The following is an 18125-nucleotide window of genomic DNA, read 5'->3' as shown; positions in this document are numbered from 1 at the left end:
AAGAGTTTTACCTGGTTTAATATTGTTTTTCTCGTCGAAAATCTAGTTTCAATCTCGGCCCACATATTTTGAAACGAATATCCCTTTAATCCCTGATTCCGGCGAGAGTATCGGTATCCCTTAGAATTATCGCATCATGACGATCTGTTTTTCTCTCTTTCTACGAAACAGTAACCGCAAATCGGATGTCGTCATTAAATATAAACGATACACGGCTATACAAAAAGCTCGCAGGTACCCTAAGCTTTATACGTACTTAAAATAACACAGCTTTATTGACATTTGCGTGCAAGAACGTTTTACGGTGTTTGGTTGTAGTAAATCGGGTGTTAAACGTGTCGGAACTCCGAACCAAATTGAAATAATTATTGCCTTTAACAAGGTAATAATGTGGTGATCTAACTTCTCAAAAATAAAACAGATGGCGCCCGTAATGCGCTCGTGAAACCATATTATGCGTGTTTAACACGTATGAACCTATCGTTATTCCATGTCCGCTCCCCAGTTAGAGCATTTGGTGTCCACAAAGAGTCTCCAGGCAACTCTGTCAGCTACTGTACATCCTCCCGAGTAATGTTCACGTCCCGCACTTCTGCCACGAACTGCCAACAGTCAGCAGCGGACGTCCAGGACGTCGAAAACCTGACGCCTTGTAAAGCAGGCAAGCGTGGTTAAGGTTCTCAGGAGGCACCCGAGGTCCAGCCGACCGTATCGCCTCGGCGTGATGGCGTCACTAGAGTTTGCTGCGTCCGTTCCTTTATTCCTCACAAACTCCAGCCACTGCACACCCGAGATTCTTCTGAGACGCCTTTTCTCAAAACTCAGTATTGCTATTTTTGGCCCTAGTGAGATGCAACGATTTGCACCCGTAGAGGAAAATAGGTGTTGTGCGGGCGTTATATAGGCAGCATTTGGTTTTCACTGAATAAATGTCTTAGGGACATAATCTGAACCTATACAACATTAAAAAATATTATTGACTTAAGTCAAGAATTACTTTAAAAATCTGCATTAAAAACAATTATTCGTATCCAATATCTCGCAATTATTTATTAGTGTTGAAAAAACTTGAACTAGAAATTTAGTCTTGTGAAAACAAAAGAGTGTATAATTAATTCTACGTATTTATTTTATGTAAAATCACCAAATCGAAATTAATAATCCCACCGGTTTCGGAACACAACTGTTTTGTTGTCAAGGTGGAAAAATAAAGTATACTTTAGTGGTGATGTTCCATCGTCCGTAATGTCCATTCGTACAATGACGTTTTTAATTTGAACAATCTAGTCTCGTTGAACCAGATATGAATAATTTTACTCTGCACACTGCGCACTGACTTCCTAAACTAATACTTTGATCAAAATTAAACCTGTGAAGTACATATAATATGTAAATTTGAAACAATAATATCTGTCCCACCTGTTGGTTGTACTAATATGCATATTTATCTTCGGTTGTTGCAGGTCTGCGTTTGACAATGAGAAGAAGTCCAAAGTGGCCATCAAGAAGATCTCTCCATTCGAGCACCAGACATATTGCCAGAGAACCCTCAGGGAAATAAAGATATTGACCCGGTTTAAACATGAAAATGTAAGTCATATGAGAAGCTAATATATATATATATATATATATATATTTGTTATGTTTGGTAAGATCCTCTTGGTGGTGTAGCGATAAGCGTTCTTTGCTACTATATATAACTGTATTACTGAGCTACAACAAATGCAACACCAGAGCAGCTCAAAATTCGCTCTTAGGAAGAGCAGTTAGTAACTTTTCTAAAATTGAGAAGATGTACGATTTAGACATCTTTAACGACTCAGCTCTCTGCTACAAACGGAAGCTGAGTCTTATAGATTTTAATGTTTAGTATTACTAATATTATTATTGTTATTATTGGAGCACATAAGGGAATTTGCTTATGTGTGCCCTACTTCAAAGTTTAAAGTTACTGTTATATTAGTATCATTTAGCCTCTTTGAAAATAAACAGAAACAATCAATACTAAACTAGTTACTACCAGAATACACACTACATAAACACCACATCACTCCACGCACTACATTTCATACTCACAACAATAAAAACACAATCGCTAGTAAATTCACACAAAGCACAAATTTTTCTTACATCTTGTTGTACTGTTAGATAGTTGTTTCATAAGGTAGATAGGTGTTGTGTACGTAATTGGTGCTGTGTTAGGTTTATTTTTTGTTCGTAATATTGTCTAGATTTATATTAACATAGCACTGTGTGCACAACATTAAATTTAAACAAATAAACAAATAAGGGCGCAAGTTTGATACCCGACAAAGTTAATATGAAAAATCTTCAATAAATAGTATTTTAGTTTTCCTGGACAGCTATCTGAAGCTTAAGGCTGTAGTCTGGTAAAACGAACGCAAAATGAGGAAATCATACGATTTTGCCATTTTAAAACGAATGTTTTTTTTTCAATCGCGCAATAATAAAAATATAAAAACAAATAAATTAGATAAAAACAATAATTTTTAAAGGTATTTTTATCCAAAAATATGCTTAAAAGTTTTATGTAACTAATATATTTCGCCATTTTAAATTTAGACTAAACTTAGGTATCTGGGATCTCAATAAAGACTAAGTATTGATCAAAAATTGGTTGTAATAACTTGAACATGAAAGTGGCCGAAGTCAAATTTTAATTTTGAAAAGATATACAAGCATTTTAAATCACATACATTTTTGTGACATTTTCTTTTATTTCTATGTAAAATTATGCCTTCGGTAATACTTTTAAAAATATATTGAAATACTTCAGTTGAAACCTTTTTTATAGAATCGTATTCTTTATAGAAAATGAACGGTAACGTGAGACGAAGACGACCAAGGAAGACGTGGCATCATCAGATAAACCAAAACCTTCAGTTTGGTCATGCCAAAAGCAGACAGAACCGAAGGGCATATATGACAAGATGTATGAATGTGGAAGAAGCTAGGAATGTATGCCAGGATAAACGTGTGTGGCGGTCCATTCTCTCTGCCTACCCCTACGGGGAAATAGCGTGATGGTATCAGTAGTATTGTTCTCTTTTTTTTTTAAAGATGATAATTCTGGTTGTAATATTTAATTTATCAACATCTTATTTACGTTTTTATGACCTTCAGACCTGCCCTTATCGTTTTCGTTCGTTTTACCAGACTACAGCCTCAAAAGTGATCATCTGTTCCTTATAAAAATATTAGTGTAACTAGATGAAGCATTATTTAAGATATGAATAAAATATTAAAAGGGTAAAAAATTTCCCGAACTCGGAATCTATTTATTACGGAGATTTTTTGATTGTAGCCCTTTCTTCGCCTAATTATTTTTTAATCATTTTTTAAGTGTGCATTTTTATTCATTATTGTATTATCAGATATACCTAAAAAATGTGTGCAAACTTTAATGTTCCCAGATTATTGACATCAGAGACATACTGAGGGCTGTGACAATAGACCAAATGAAAGATGTGTATATCGTACAGTGCTTAATGGAGACAGACCTTTACAAATTGTTAAAAACACAGGTAATATTCTATATTCATATTTTTTTCTTTTTGTTCATGGACAGGTTTTTTGTGTTCTTATGATTTTCCCGAGTATTTCAGTTTTGGGAGCCATTTATTTTACTTTTTCTCTCAATACTATTATTTATTTATTTACATTTTAGTACATTTCTTATTACTAAAATCCCACATAGGCATGGCCACTAAATCTAAAATATATTATTAAATCTACGGTGTGAAAGTGAAAAAGACATAAAATAATTATTTTTATTTTATTTGAGAAATCAACAGTTCTACATACATATTTATAGTAAACAAACAGATATAGTGTATAAACTCCGACTAATAACAGATTTCCACAAAGTATACAAAGTTAGAAAAGAAAATATATTACATATTAAATAAATAGATAGAAGTAGAGACCAGAAAACAGCGGTATTATTATTTGTGAAAAGCTGTGCTATTTTTTGCCAAAGGCGGTGTATTTTTTTAAAACTGGCGGTGTTATTTTTTAGAACCAATTTGAGTACACGGTTTTGTAATAAAAGTCAATGGGGTTGTTTTTTGCATTAAAATATTTATTTTACAATAATACAACATTAAAAACACTGAATATAAACTGACTGGTAATATATATTTTTTAAAACTGAATACAAATATGACATAAAACGCGGAATATGTGTGCAATGCGCATGCAAAAGATGGTCACCCAAAACCACCTTCAAAACATTTAGTAATGTAACACGCTGAATCTGTCACTACACTCTTCACATTTTTAAACTCAATATTGTAGTCTTTCAGGGCATCTATTTTAGCCCTGACACAATTTGTAGCGTTGGCTGACTCTAAAAATTTTACCCCTGCCACAACAGTTTTACCTCTTCAGGACTTGTATTAATTCTAAATAAGATGGCGAACACATAACGGCCTGAAGAATCGGTAGTTTCGTCGCAAAACAAATCAATTTTTTTTTTGTAAAACTTCTTTCACTTTGCAAACTCTGTCGGCAGCTACAATTCCGAGATATTTCTCCCTTAATTATGCCAAAGCGCCATTTAGTGAAAATCACCTCAAGGGCGCTGAAATGTTTTTGTGCACAGCAAATCTCCAGCACCTGAAAAAAAAACAATTGTAAACTGAAAAAGGAAAAACTGTATTTTCGACAATTTTTTAAGTCTACTTTCAAATGTTTTCATTCGGCGTTAATCTTGAAATTATAATAGTGTTTGTAAAAGTTGTGGCTTTGGAAATTGTTTTGATCAGTTAAGTTTACGAAACAAATTCACTGCGTACTATATAAATTACAGGCAAAATGTTGAATGTCGTATTTTTACCACTTTATAAATATGTGTCAAAAATAGTTAGGTTATCACAATCGGTAAAATAACATTAAAAATAGATGTTTTTCTCAGAATAAAATAAATAATTAATAAATCAAATACCTTGCATATATTTGTCAATCCAGGCTCTGATATGCGGATCATCGAGTTTTTCCGAACGTATGTTGGCTTTGATAAATGTTTCAGTCGTGTCTAGCCAATTCCGTAACAGCGTCCTGTCTTCTGGTTACATCTTTTATTTATAAGATTGCTTTGAAGTGCAAGCTGAATTCTTCTCGTCATTTTTCCTATGTTTCACACCATGAATATATTTTTCACAAGAATCCTTTCATTTCCAAGATATCGTCATATTCAGCAGAATCGGCACATAACACAATATGACAGTTATAAAAAAAAATATGGCCTCCAATTCGAATCTAGCTAAGATTCCATAGAATGACGCATAGAAACGAGTGTGAAATTAGCAGCTTAAAATATTCTTCGAAATATTTTATGGCTGTTCAAAGCTTGCTGAGCTTGTTATTTTACAAAAACACCGAATTTCGCGTTATTTTCAAAAAACACCGAATTTCGCGTTATTTTAAAAAAAACATCAAATTACGCGTTATTCGCTTAAAACTGTCGAATTTCGCGTTATTTTTCGTTTTATCGCGATCGCGAAATTTTCCGGTCTCTACATATAAAAATGTTATTTTCATGTACTCGTAAATATTTTTCAATAATCAAAGATTTTTTTTATTTTTAAGAACAGTAAGTTATATTCGTTATTAATGTGTTCTAGGGGTCCAACAAATATAGAATATATTAGAACGAATATAGAAACAATTTTCCCTATAAGTAATAATAACTCAAATTCAACCAATCTATTTCCAACTTCTAAAAATGATAAAAAAATAAATTATTGCATAAACTTTTAACTGTATTGTACTAAATAGATATACATATATAAAATAGATGTAGAAGTAGAAGATGAGAAAGTTTAAGACAAAGAGTTGCTATCAATTATAACAAAACAGCCAATAGTAATTTCATTTCTGATCATGGGGTCCATTTTGCCGGTGATTCAGTAACTTGTCTCCAGTGTGTCAATACTGGCGGTGGAAGTGATGACAAATACGGAAAAATATAAACGAATATGGGGTTTGATGAATTTAGAGGAGAATTAATTTTATGTAACCGATAAAAGTAACAAAAAAAATTATGCAAATTTTAAATCTCATTGTAATTGAGAAATATCACATACTACAAATAAATGCCGATAAAAAAATTTGAAATGGAATTAGGAAAAATAACTGTAACTTTTCAAAACCAATATGGATGTTGTGGAGAAATGTTTTCATATATAACTTTAAAAATAAACTATTAAAAAATATGTCCCTACAAAAACGCGACACGTTTGGTCTAGATAATTGGGATGTCAAGATTCGTGACGACGTTCTATTTAAATTTAAACAGTCACAATCAAAGTTCAAAATGCAATGGACCGTTTTCGCAAGAGTTAAAAATTACAAATTTAAAAATATTTTTTATGCTACTAAGTAGAAAATAAATATTCTTTACTCTACGGCGTTTCATAGACCCTTATTAATTTTAAAATATTAAAAAACATATATATTTCCCAATTCAGAACTCAGTTGTCATTTATATTATTTTTTTTACATTGTATTTACTAACTGTTCAAAGTGAGGTCTTCATATTGAAAAATACACAAAGTTGTGAATTAAATTATAATTTATTTATTATTGTTATCAAAAACATTTTTCACTTTGTGGAATGACATTTTACACTTATTTGTTTATAAATTTGTATACACCACTTAATTTTTTTAATTACACTTCGACCGGTTTCGAGGTTACTACCTCATCGTCAGGAATTAAACTAACTTATAATTACACGCGTTGCTATTAATATAATAAAATATTGTATGAAAGAGACAGAAAATTGAAAGAAAGAGAGAGAAAGAAGATAAAATAAATCATAACTCTTTTAAAACTATTCCCGTTATGATTTATTTTTTCTTCTTTCTCTCTCTTTCTTTCAATTTTCTGTCTCTTTCATACAATATTTTATTATATTAATAGCAATGCGTGTAATTATAAGTTAGTTTAATTCCTGACAATGAGGTAGTAACCTCGAAACCGGTCGAAGTGTAATTAAAAAAATTAAGTGTTTTATACAAATTTATAAACAAATAAGTGTAAAATTTATTTGATTATGCACTGGTGATTTGTTTATGTTAAAAGATTTTCATTATACTTTTCAGAAACTGAGCAACGACCACATTTGTTACTTCCTGTACCAAATCCTGCGAGGATTGAAGTACATACACTCCGCAAATGTCCTCCACCGAGACCTGAAGCCTTCCAATCTACTCCTCAACACTACCTGCGACCTAAAGGTTCGTCATTTCCTTTAACAGGAACAGGAGCTCAAAAGCACTGCCAAGTCTCACTCATGTTAAAGAGGCTTTAATTAGCCATACTTGTTACTGTAGCTTTAGAGAAGTAAAGAGGAATGTGCATTTTTCCACAGTCCGTCTCGTGGTCAGCACATTCGCCCGCCATGCAGAGGACACTGGTTTAATTCCCAAATTTGTTGACACTGAACATTTATTTTAAAAGGTGTTTTTACTCTTAGTACTTCATAGTCCCTAGACGGACACTATACCCGACACGTAAGGCTGATCATCTAACCTTTATATGACAAAAATGATTGAGAACCAGGTTTCGGTCCTATGGTAGTGTTGTGGACTCACAGATCAAAAGTCCGAGGTTCTACCTATTTTTCCAGCGCAAGTTATTTTTTACTAGGAAATTTTCTAAAAATTAAAATATTTTAGTAAATAATAAGAACTAAGTATTTCATTTAACTACATTTTTTAAAAACACTGCGGTGGGTGCATTCAATAAAGTGAGAATAGAGTTCCAAGAATTCTTTTTTATTCTTACGAAAACATTCAGAGTTTCGTGGCCCTATTAATTAATTTTTTTAAATTTCAAATCTTAAAATCTGTACCTTAAAGCTGAAAGTCACATTTTTTGCAAAATTGAGTTATGAATGTCATTTTGTTCATATATTCAGATTCTATTAATGCTAAAAACATTGGAGTCCTCCGGTATACCACTACTGAAATAGCTTGTTCTAAACACCAGTAGTGCAGTAATAATACTCATGCTTTCAGCAAAATTCAATGGTTTGCTGGTATTAAAACAGTGGATACCGAATAAATTCCACAATTTTTATAACAAACTACCTCTGACGGAGCGAGGAATTTTGCACAAGATTAAGTCTTATTGTCATAATCAACCATACCTAACCATTATGTCATTTATTTTGCCGTTAATTTCATAATTTTACTTTGCCGTTAATTTCATAATTTTACTTTGCTTTTTATCACATACTGTTTACTTTCAATTACTGTTTTATTGCTATTCATATCATGTCATTAAATTTATATTTACCTGTTGTTTTCATAAATAATTAATGTTTTAATTTACTTTAAAATGTTTTTGACTAAAAAAATTTTTATAAATATGTACATTGTTTTTTATTCAATATTCTACATTACTTTTCATACTCAAGTCCAAAGAGGGATTGGGGCGCGGGCCGGGCGGTTAGAACAAAAACCATTGAAGTCCCATAGTTATTTGATAGTCCATATTTTAAATGTTTTTTTTCTTATATTCTTATCAAAAGCCTATAAATCCAAAAATCAGCAATAAATTGTGTTTTTACCTCGGGAGATACATTTGAAACAGGTTTACAACTTCAAACCGCTCTCCTGAACAATTTACCAAATGTGACTTCCAGCATTTCAGCTTTAAGGTACAGAAATAATGATATTCGGAATGGCTGCCATTTTTATTTTTTTTTTACAAATCAATAATAAGGCTGACATGGCATTGACTTATTAGTATTATAGTAACATGTTTAGTAGTTTGAAGTTGGATGTATTTTTTAGATTTGTGACTTTGGTCTGGCGCGGGTTGCCGATCCTGATCACGACCATACGGGATTCCTCACGGAGTATGTGGCCACACGCTGGTACCGAGCTCCGGAGATCATGCTCAACTCCAAGGTGAGTCATTCCAACCTTGACACATGCAACACCAACTTGTTAATCATACTGTAAATTGACTCGTATTGTTCCATGTCGGGATGGAAAACTACATGAAAAATGTTACTGAAAATTTTAGTGTAATACTTATTACAATTTAATTTACTAATTTAAACAATATTCCAATTTAAATTTTATTTTTAATACGCAATGAGTGGGAATAAACACTTCAAATATTAAGTAAACAAAAAGGAAAAAAAGAGTTTATATATTACATTATAACACAATATTTTCTAAATCGATAAGTGTGTATAAAAATCAAAAAGTTAGAACAAGTAAAAAAAAAGCAAGGAGAAGTATATCTTTGAAAATACATAGACAGGCGTCGTGACGCAGTTGGTTGGACGGCCGACTGTGAAACTGGCATCGCGGGTTCAATTGTCGCCGGTTGCAAGAAAAAATCCATGAAATATTTTTTTCTCAATTGGTCTTGGTGTTGTGGTGTATTTTTCACTACCTCCTTCCATATCCCCTCTTTCCCCCCTGCTGACAAGCCTCTAAAATAGAGGTTTGGCGGGTTATTCCTAAACAAAATTGTTTTTTTTAACTGTGCACTTTTCGAAGTTGAGAAGCTAGCACAAGAGTCACAGAGTGTTCATTCGTACGGAGCGAAAACAAGAACGAAATACGAAGTGAGATCGATATATGGGATACGAAATAACTTATGAAACGAAGGCATCACATGCTAAGGGGTCTGATGTGTTTATATCTAATAAAATAGTTTTTTTTTATTTCCTTTACGGTTGTGTACATAATAAGGAGTAAGGACTGGATTTTCCTTAGTGGAAGAAATTTTAGTAGGAAACTCTTTGATGATTTTCCAAATGCTTGAGTTTACTGTTTACCATATTCATGTGCCGTATATATGTTTTTTTTAATATATTTTTATAATCATTTTTTATGTTTCTAATCCTATATTTGTGGTGATATACTCATGTGTCTGTTTCATATAATTGCTCGTCCCATCTCAACACAGGACTTTTAGTCCTATAAAGTTGGGACTTATTGTCTCAAATAATGTACAATAACCTTATGTATGTAAATAAATAATATTAATGCAGAGTGAGTTATTATGCCAATGTCGTTGACATTCTTTTCCGGATTATATTGCAGCTTCTATCATCAGGGTTATGCATCTGAGCGGCTGTAAAAATCTAAGAAAATTGACTCTTGACATTAACTGAAATTGCACCAATCATAAACCATCTTTTGACTGATTTTTACAGTACAATATAAGTAAAATTTATACAAAGTTTTCTTTCCATAACTAAATTTAGAAAAAATTATTCCAAATAAAATTTATTAGAATAAAATGATTTTAATTAACGAGGAAATACGTAGTAATATTTGTCACCTTCCTTCCAGGGCTACACCAAGTCTATCGACATCTGGTCCGTTGGATGTATTCTGGCCGAGATGTTGTCCAACCGCCCCATTTTCCCGGGGAAGCATTACCTCGACCAGCTCAACCATATCCTCGGCGTTCTCGGTTCCCCGAGCCAGGAGGACTTGGAGTGTATCATCAATGAGAAGGTAAACAAATGGAACAGAACATACAGCATGAAACTGTGTGAACCGTTTATGCAAACCCTTATCCGATGTGTTCTACGCATTATTGTTTTTTCTCAAAGATTTACATTTACTGCTTTCAATACCCCTATCGCCGTCAGCATATCCTAGTGTATACGAGGGTATTATTTGCAAACACGGCTCGTTCCAATATTCTTGAAAAATGAACCTCGAATGTAGTTTTATAAAAAAAAAATAATGAAAATAATACTTTTTTAATTGAATTTGAAACCTGTACAAATATAAACTCAAAATATTGTGAAACTTTCAAATCCGTCCTTTTCCAATTTATCTCTCAAAACAATTACCAACAGTACCAAAATGCAGTCATAAAAATGAACATTTTCAATATTCCTACATGAAAATAAACTATTTTCTGTATTTTCATGCCTTATTTTTTAATGTGAAAAATACAACCGTACAAGACCTTTTTTGATTAAAATATTGTACTCCTAAGCAGATACATCGAAGGCGTATGGTAAACAGTAATCATAAAAATCAAGGCTTTCATACAACTTTTCGAGTTAAAAGATTAAAAATTTAAGAAATTAGTGATTAATTTTTTTATCATATTTGTAATTTTAATGGGTCCTCACCCATTATGCGAGTATTAAGAGAGAACCAGGCGGGTTTCCTACCTAGTATGTCATGTGCGGATCATATGGGATGCCGAGCATATGGGATGGAAGCATATGGGATGCCTATAAAACTAATCAAACTTATTAAAGCCCTTCACTCAAGTAGCAAATGCTGAATCAGAATTAATGATGTTGTCACAGATTGGTTTGAGGTCACCATTGGAGTTCGCCAAGGTTGTGTCCTTGCACCGTTCCTTTTTATAATCCTTCATCCTTAAAAAGTTGTTTCCACTAGATCGAGGACTATCCATCTCCCCCTCCCAAAAACTCTGCAACCTAGAGTATGCCGATGATGCGGTAATAATTGACGATTCAGTCGGGGGTCTTCAGGTCACTGTAGATAAGCTTAATAGGTACTCCGCATGCATGGGTTTAAAAATCAATATGTACTGTGTAATACTTCATGCCTTGATGCTCAAAATCCCCTGGCGCTACATTTAACAATATGAAGGCTGTCTGGAGATCGGATATTTACTCAGTGAAAACCAAATGCCGCCTATATAACGCCTGCATAACACCTGTTCTCCTCTACGGATGCGAATCGTGGCACCTCACTAGGGCCCAAAATAGGAAAACTCGAAAAAAATTGAGAATAGGTGTCTCAGAAGAATCTTGGGTGTGCGGTGGTTTGCCTTTGTGAGGAATGAGGTAATAAGAGAATGGACGCAGCAAACTCCGGTGACAACTGCGGTCAAGCGGAGCCGATACAGTTGGCTAGGCCATATACTGCGGATGCCTCCTGAAAGCCTTAACCACGCTTGTTTACTTTACAAGGCATCAGGTTCTCGACGTCCACTGCTGACGGTTCGCTGGCAGTTTATGTCAGAACTTCGGGACGACAACTTAACTTGGGAGGACTCAAGGAGTTGACAGCCGACAGAGATGCATGGAGGCTCTTTATGGATACCATATGCTCCAACTAGGGAGTGGACATGGAATGATGATGATGTTTGTATTTTCTTTCTTTCCTTTTCCAACTTTCAGAAACATTTAACATAGTAAATCAGCTTTACTATTAACTATTGAATCAATTTTTTTTAAAACTATGCAATTTTACAATACGCCCCTAATATTTTACTAATTATCATCAATCACTTATTACAAAATTGATTTTTTAAAACCTTTTTATAAAATGTTAACCAATAAAAAAAACAAAAATATTCATTATCATTCCGTTTCCGCACCTAATGGTGCATAGGGCACTGCATTGGTACACCAATCGCGGCGTATCTTGATCTTTTTTGTTACATGAAGGCAAGATGATCAGTCTTACGCTTTAGGTACAAGTCCAGGGACTATGAAATATTCTAGTGTAAAAACACCACTTTACATAAATATTTCATGTCAACCATGTCGGGAATCGAACCAGAGACCTATTGCATGGCAGGCAAACACGCTGACCATTACACCATGAGGCCGACAGACATAGGAGTGGTTTGTCATTTGGATACATACTTACAAAGGCGGCTTAATCCAAACTGCTTAGTTGCAAAAACGGATCATTCTGTATGTCACTTTCAAAATTGACTTTATTTATGCAGAAATTATTGAATAAATTTTTATTCCAATTTTAAATACCCAATGGTACCAATTAACCAAGAATATCAAGTAAATCAGGATTATATTGAATACGTAGCATTTTGCCCATAGAATTATAATATACCTGAAGGCCCGTAGAACCAAGTTTGCAGACATCGTACTGTGTCCAAAAGTCTGTCATATGCCCCTCCCTACCTGGCATCGCGCATTTGTGAAGTGGCCGCGTAATGCCAGACCGTGAACAATATATTATCGTAACACGAGTATAAGATAATTTTGTGTCATGTTTTACCAAAAAAAAAACATTTAACTGAATGGACTATAAAAAAAAAGGTACTTTTATTAGGCAAATGTATAAAAATCATTAAATAATAATTTAGTAATTAAGTAAATTAATACCATTTAATATTATACTAAGGCTTATTAATAGAAAGCCGGGTAAAAAATTCAACTGCCCTGGCAATACGAACAATATGTCTACCTTGTTTTCTTGAACAATCTGACAGATGGTAAAATAATTGAATTCTTAAATAATATTATTTGTGAATTCTTACACATGAAATGTGATTCCACCGTATTCCCTTTTAATCCCAGCATTATTTGAACACTTACAAACGACACAACACTAAGGTATAACTAGGTGTCCAAATTTAATTTGTACAACTATCTAAATAAATATATTACATTACAACATGGCACAATTGTATTTAAATTTATTTCAACAGAGGGAAAACATTGTTGATAAGGGAATATGGAAGTCTAGGCATTTACATGGCTTATGACCTGTCGTTGAGCCAATTCCCTTATCAACAATGTTTTCCCTCTCTGTTGAAATAAATTTAAACATGAATAACTCCCTAGGGAGGAAATCCAGCCGGTCTGCAAGCATTTGAACATACTCAAACATTGTTGAATCAACTACCTGGTAAAAGAAGAAGTATAAAAATTGGAAAATTGTTTTCAGGCGTTGCCTAGTAGGTGATTTGGTTCAGCCGGATGAATCTCACCCACATAATGAAGGTTTCAGCTCCTTTACTTCACAAAAGTCAACAGATGGAAGAGTTGAGGAAATGTGGATGTTTAAACATGGGCAGAATGGTGAATGTTACACAGCGTTGAAAGTGGCCACTTAAACCAGCCAATGACAGGTCATAAGCCCTGTAAATGCCTAGACTTCCATATTCCCTTATCAACAATGTTTTCCCTCTCTGTTGAAATAAATTTAAATATGGATAACCCCCTAGGGAGGAAATCCAGCCAGTCTGCAAGCATTCGAACATACTCAAACATTGTTGAATTAATTGAATTGAAATCGGCACTTGCGTACTAAGCGATGTCTACAGAGTAACTAATGGCCAAAACGTAAAACTTAGTCAGCCCTCAGTTTGATGCGGTTTCTGGACTATTATAATTCTATGATTTTACCATAAATTATGTTTCTGGGAACGAGCCGTGTTTGCAAATAATACCCTCATATGATAAATTTGACTATCCCTACTAATCAGCGATCACCCGTTGTGACAGTGGTCGTGTATTTTGGTTTATTCGCCTGCTACGAGATTAAGAAAGGCAATTCCAATTAGAAAACTCAAAATATTGACATCAGATCACGAGCCCGCGTTAACCCCCCTCACCTATTATAACATCTGTCCAAACAAAAGATAAGAGCCATACATCAAACAGAGCACAACATAGTCGTATTAGCATATCTGTGGCATTTAGGTAAAGAGGTACAAGTCCCTATTAGCTGATTGTGCAGAGGAGCCGTTTAAAGTTCCTTATTTACTTAATTCTTTAACATACAATTTTAGGCACTATTTTATGATATACTTCAAATGCTTAAATTAAAAAATGAATTAGGTTAAGCTGTACAAAAGTATTTCTTGTCATATTTGGTATTTCCATGTTGTTAAAGGCAATTTCGATATAAGTCACATGTACTTTTTTACCTAATAGCACTTTAGAATGAAGAAGTTCAGTGGTTTTTTTAATAATTTTTATTTGTTAATAGACTATTAAACTAAGCCAAAAATATTTATTTTTATTTTTATATGTCGTATTATCAGCGCTACGATTTTTTTAAGTTTTGTATTTCTGAAATTACTTCGCATGTGACGTCAGAGGTTCTCTTTCGAATATTCTCAGTCAGTTCCGCCGATTGGTCCGTTGACAGTAAGTAAACTGAATATCTTTCACAGCTCTCTTATCATTGGTTGATTCATATGAACTAGTGACGTCCTTCAAAGTAGTTTGTTTTTATTTATTTTTTGTACATTTTCAAGAAACTTGGCTGTACATTCTAATTTTTACGGCTCGCAAGAAAACATTTTTTGCAGACAATTTCCATAGGGCTGAAGTTCCTCACTATACGATACTCTAGTGACATGCACCCCTTTATACCCGTAGCCATTTTAACAATGTTCTGAATTCGATTCTCAGGCTCGCGGCTACCTCGAGTCGCTGCCCTTCAAGCCTCGCGTGCCGTGGACGCGACTGTTCCCCTCGGCTGACCCCCGGGCCCTCGACCTGCTGGAGCGCATGCTGACCTTCAACCCGCACCGCCGTGCCACTGTGGAGCAGGCTCTGGCACACCCTTACCTGGAGCAGTACTACGAACCTAATGACGAGGTGCGTACTGTTCCGCGGATGTAACCCCATTCCCTCGTGTGCCCACTACTCACGTCTCCCTTTTCCTTTCAGCCAGTGGCGGAGGAGCCTTTCCGTTTCGCGATGGAGCTGGACGACCTGCCCAAGGAAACCCTGAAGAAGTACATATTCGAAGAGACCCTGCTCTTCAGGCAGACATAGTTTACTCCAGTACACTTGATCTAGTTGTACTGGTGTGGCATTGATTCATTTAGTATTTTTCTTTTACTTTTATTTAGTATTATTCTCTTTTCTTATACTTCTTGGCGTTTTATTACTAAGATAAAATCCCACGAACCCATTCATTATACTGTGGTGGTTCTTCCTCTCGGATGTCGTTCGGGAAGTAGTTAGCTCTATAAGTTAATCGATAAGATGATTGTGATTAAACGATAGCAGTTTAATAGTAATAATGTGTCATCCCCATTAATATACATACATATTATGTACTTCGGGTGACGTAACTCTTGTTGTATAAAATAAAATGTCACAGCACAAAAGAGTTTTAAAAATACCCAAACGAAGAAGGTGAACTAATATTCAATTATGTAATGTACAAAAGCTTCAAAAGATCAATTTCAAATTGTTTCCGTCGATAAAAGAAATACAATTTAAATTACTATGCATGTGCAAAATGAAATTGATTTACTTTTTGAATGAATAGTATGAATTTGTGAATGTAAACCTTTCTTTGGGAAGAGTGATTTTATTTAATTTTTTTAAATTATGATATCATACGTAAATCAAACAGGATAGTAGAATATTTTAATAGAATGTTAATGATAAAAAATTTACAATATATTGTTCTTTTATCCCCTGAGTCAGTAAAACTGTGCACTGTACTAATCTGTGGAGCTAAATAGTTAACTATCAATACACGATACATCATTTCTGAGGTTGCGAGATATATTTCGTATTGTAAACTCAGTGCACATAATTAACATATCTTTTAAATATGAATGTTTTATGCTGTACAAATATTTTGCTCGCTGTTAATATTTTATGATATTTCTATGCAAATTTAAATGATTCCTGCACTTTTTGATCTCCAATTGCTATTTATCTCGGATGTGTATCTCAGCACTGAGATAATACATTCTATAACTCGAGAATATTTAATATGAATGTTATTAAAAATCCTCATATTTTAAGCGAGGTGTTTATTCTATAGTATCGTTATACGTCATTGTTATCAGAGTTATAGTGTATTTAAGGGTTTTCATTGTTTTGTAATAGAACACCCGTGCAGACGCATTACTTTCTTAATTTTCCATTGTCACAAGAACAGTCGTAATGACGGTTACAGACGGTCGACTCTGACTTGTTACTACTATGACCGATGCTTGTGTAGATTTAATCATGTACAAAGTGTAGACATCTCGGTTTGTATTCCACTCGGAGGGAGACTCGTCAGTCCACAGTCCACGGCGGAGGGTGGACAGATAAGTATCGGTTATTGGTATTATATTATAGACAACATAAAGTAAGCTGTGATTCACTTTTTCTTTATAAGGCGGACACCATATCTGTGAAAATGTTGAACTTTTGAATGTTGGATCTACTTAGAATGCCATTACTCCTGTAAATTGTATTTGTTAACACAATGTAAGGAGGGAAGAGTGTGACAGTGGCTGTTGAGTAATGATAAGTACGTGTCTTTCTTTCGTTGCATATTTACACAGTTTTATGTAAATATCAAACACCCCTCTTTGTATCGGAACATACAAAACACATTAGGTTGCTTCTTTTCCCATACCGAAAATGTTTCTATTGCATTTAATGTTAAGACGGTTAAGTAACAGAAATTTATTACATATGCGGCGGATATATGATAGAATAATATAATTTCACGTGAGAGCAAACAGTTCAGTTATAGAAGGACTCTTTGTTAGTTTTCTCTTCATAATAAGGCTGTTATTCTACTTTTAATCTCTTATTTACCGTTCCGATTAGCAAAAGACATTTGTTTCCCTTATACCCTTTCTTAAATAATACATATTTCTATTCCCTAGTTGTAAGGATACTGACATTTTAGCTTTCTTATTTTGGGTGAAATTTCCATACTTACTCAATGGAGAAATTATTCTTGTACTTGTACTACTGTATAAATGTGAAACAATCGCTTTATTTGATACCGTTTATTGTTTCAACATATATAACACGATCGATGGTCGATAAGGAAAACTTTGTTTTATGACACCACAGTTAAATGTGAAAATTCAAATTTCTCTAAGCATTTAATTTATTTAAAATATCCCATTGTTTAGTAATACTTCACCCCACCTTACATCATATGATGCACCTGATGATGGATAATTCTGTGTATCCGAAATATAATTTCATGTGTATGGTTTAATAAAACAAAGTTATTTACAAACAGTCATTGACTTTCACGCACGGTTTCTAAAATTTGAACAAAGGTAGCAATGAAAAAAAAACATGGAAGTGTAACTTTAGAATTACTTTGATGAACTTAAACTTTAGAATGAGGATACAAACTGATTGAAGCAAAACAATTGGTACAATTATTCCATTTTTATCTCAAATCCAAGTTTACGAGATCTTGATTTCTTTCTGCCTGTATGGACACTGCCGCTTCTCAATTTCTCACTACTTTTTGTGAATTGACAAGGACGAAATATGGAAGTGGGCACATTTTTGTGAAACATATCGATAAAAATCTAGAATATATGCAAAATGCCAAATTGTACGAAAGCCGAAGACCATCTGTATTTGTCATTTATTATTTTGA

General features: G+C 33.8%; 1 protein-coding gene across 1 annotated transcript; it reads left to right on the top strand.

Annotated features, from left to right (window-relative positions):
- The first annotated feature begins 1463 nt into the window (after window positions 1-1463).
- Window positions 1464-15978, top strand: rl (Mitogen-activated protein kinase rl). The gene is made up of 7 exons (XM_088228190.1): window positions 1464-1590; window positions 3435-3545; window positions 7128-7262; window positions 8826-8942; window positions 10347-10514; window positions 15167-15355; window positions 15428-15978. The coding sequence occupies exons 2-7, from the start codon at window positions 3480-3482 to the stop codon at window positions 15533-15535; spliced, it is 783 nt and encodes a 260-aa protein (XP_088084316.1). The 5' UTR covers window positions 1464-1590; window positions 3435-3479; the 3' UTR covers window positions 15536-15978.
- Window positions 15979-18125: the final 2147 nt, after the last annotated feature.

The sequence above is a fragment of the Micrasema longulum genome, unplaced genomic scaffold (assembly GCF_059751315.1).
Source record: "Micrasema longulum isolate JH-2025_06_02 unplaced genomic scaffold, ASM5975131v1 h1tg000569l, whole genome shotgun sequence".
In the NCBI taxonomy this organism is placed as follows: Eukaryota; Metazoa; Arthropoda; class Insecta; order Trichoptera; family Brachycentridae; genus Micrasema; species Micrasema longulum.
This window is presented reverse-complemented; position numbering and strand designations above follow the sequence as displayed.

Coding starts and splice junctions, on each gene's coding strand:
- rl (XM_088228190.1), top strand. CDS start 3,480: ATGAAAGATGTGTATATCGTACAGTGCTTAATGGAGACAGACCTTTAC. Junction 10,515..15,166: donor AGTGTATCATCAATGAGAAG/GTAAACAAATGG, acceptor TTCGATTCTCAG/GCTCGCGGCTACCTCGAGTC. Junction 15,356..15,427: donor ACTACGAACCTAATGACGAG/GTGCGTACTGTT, acceptor TTTTCCTTTCAG/CCAGTGGCGGAGGAGCCTTT.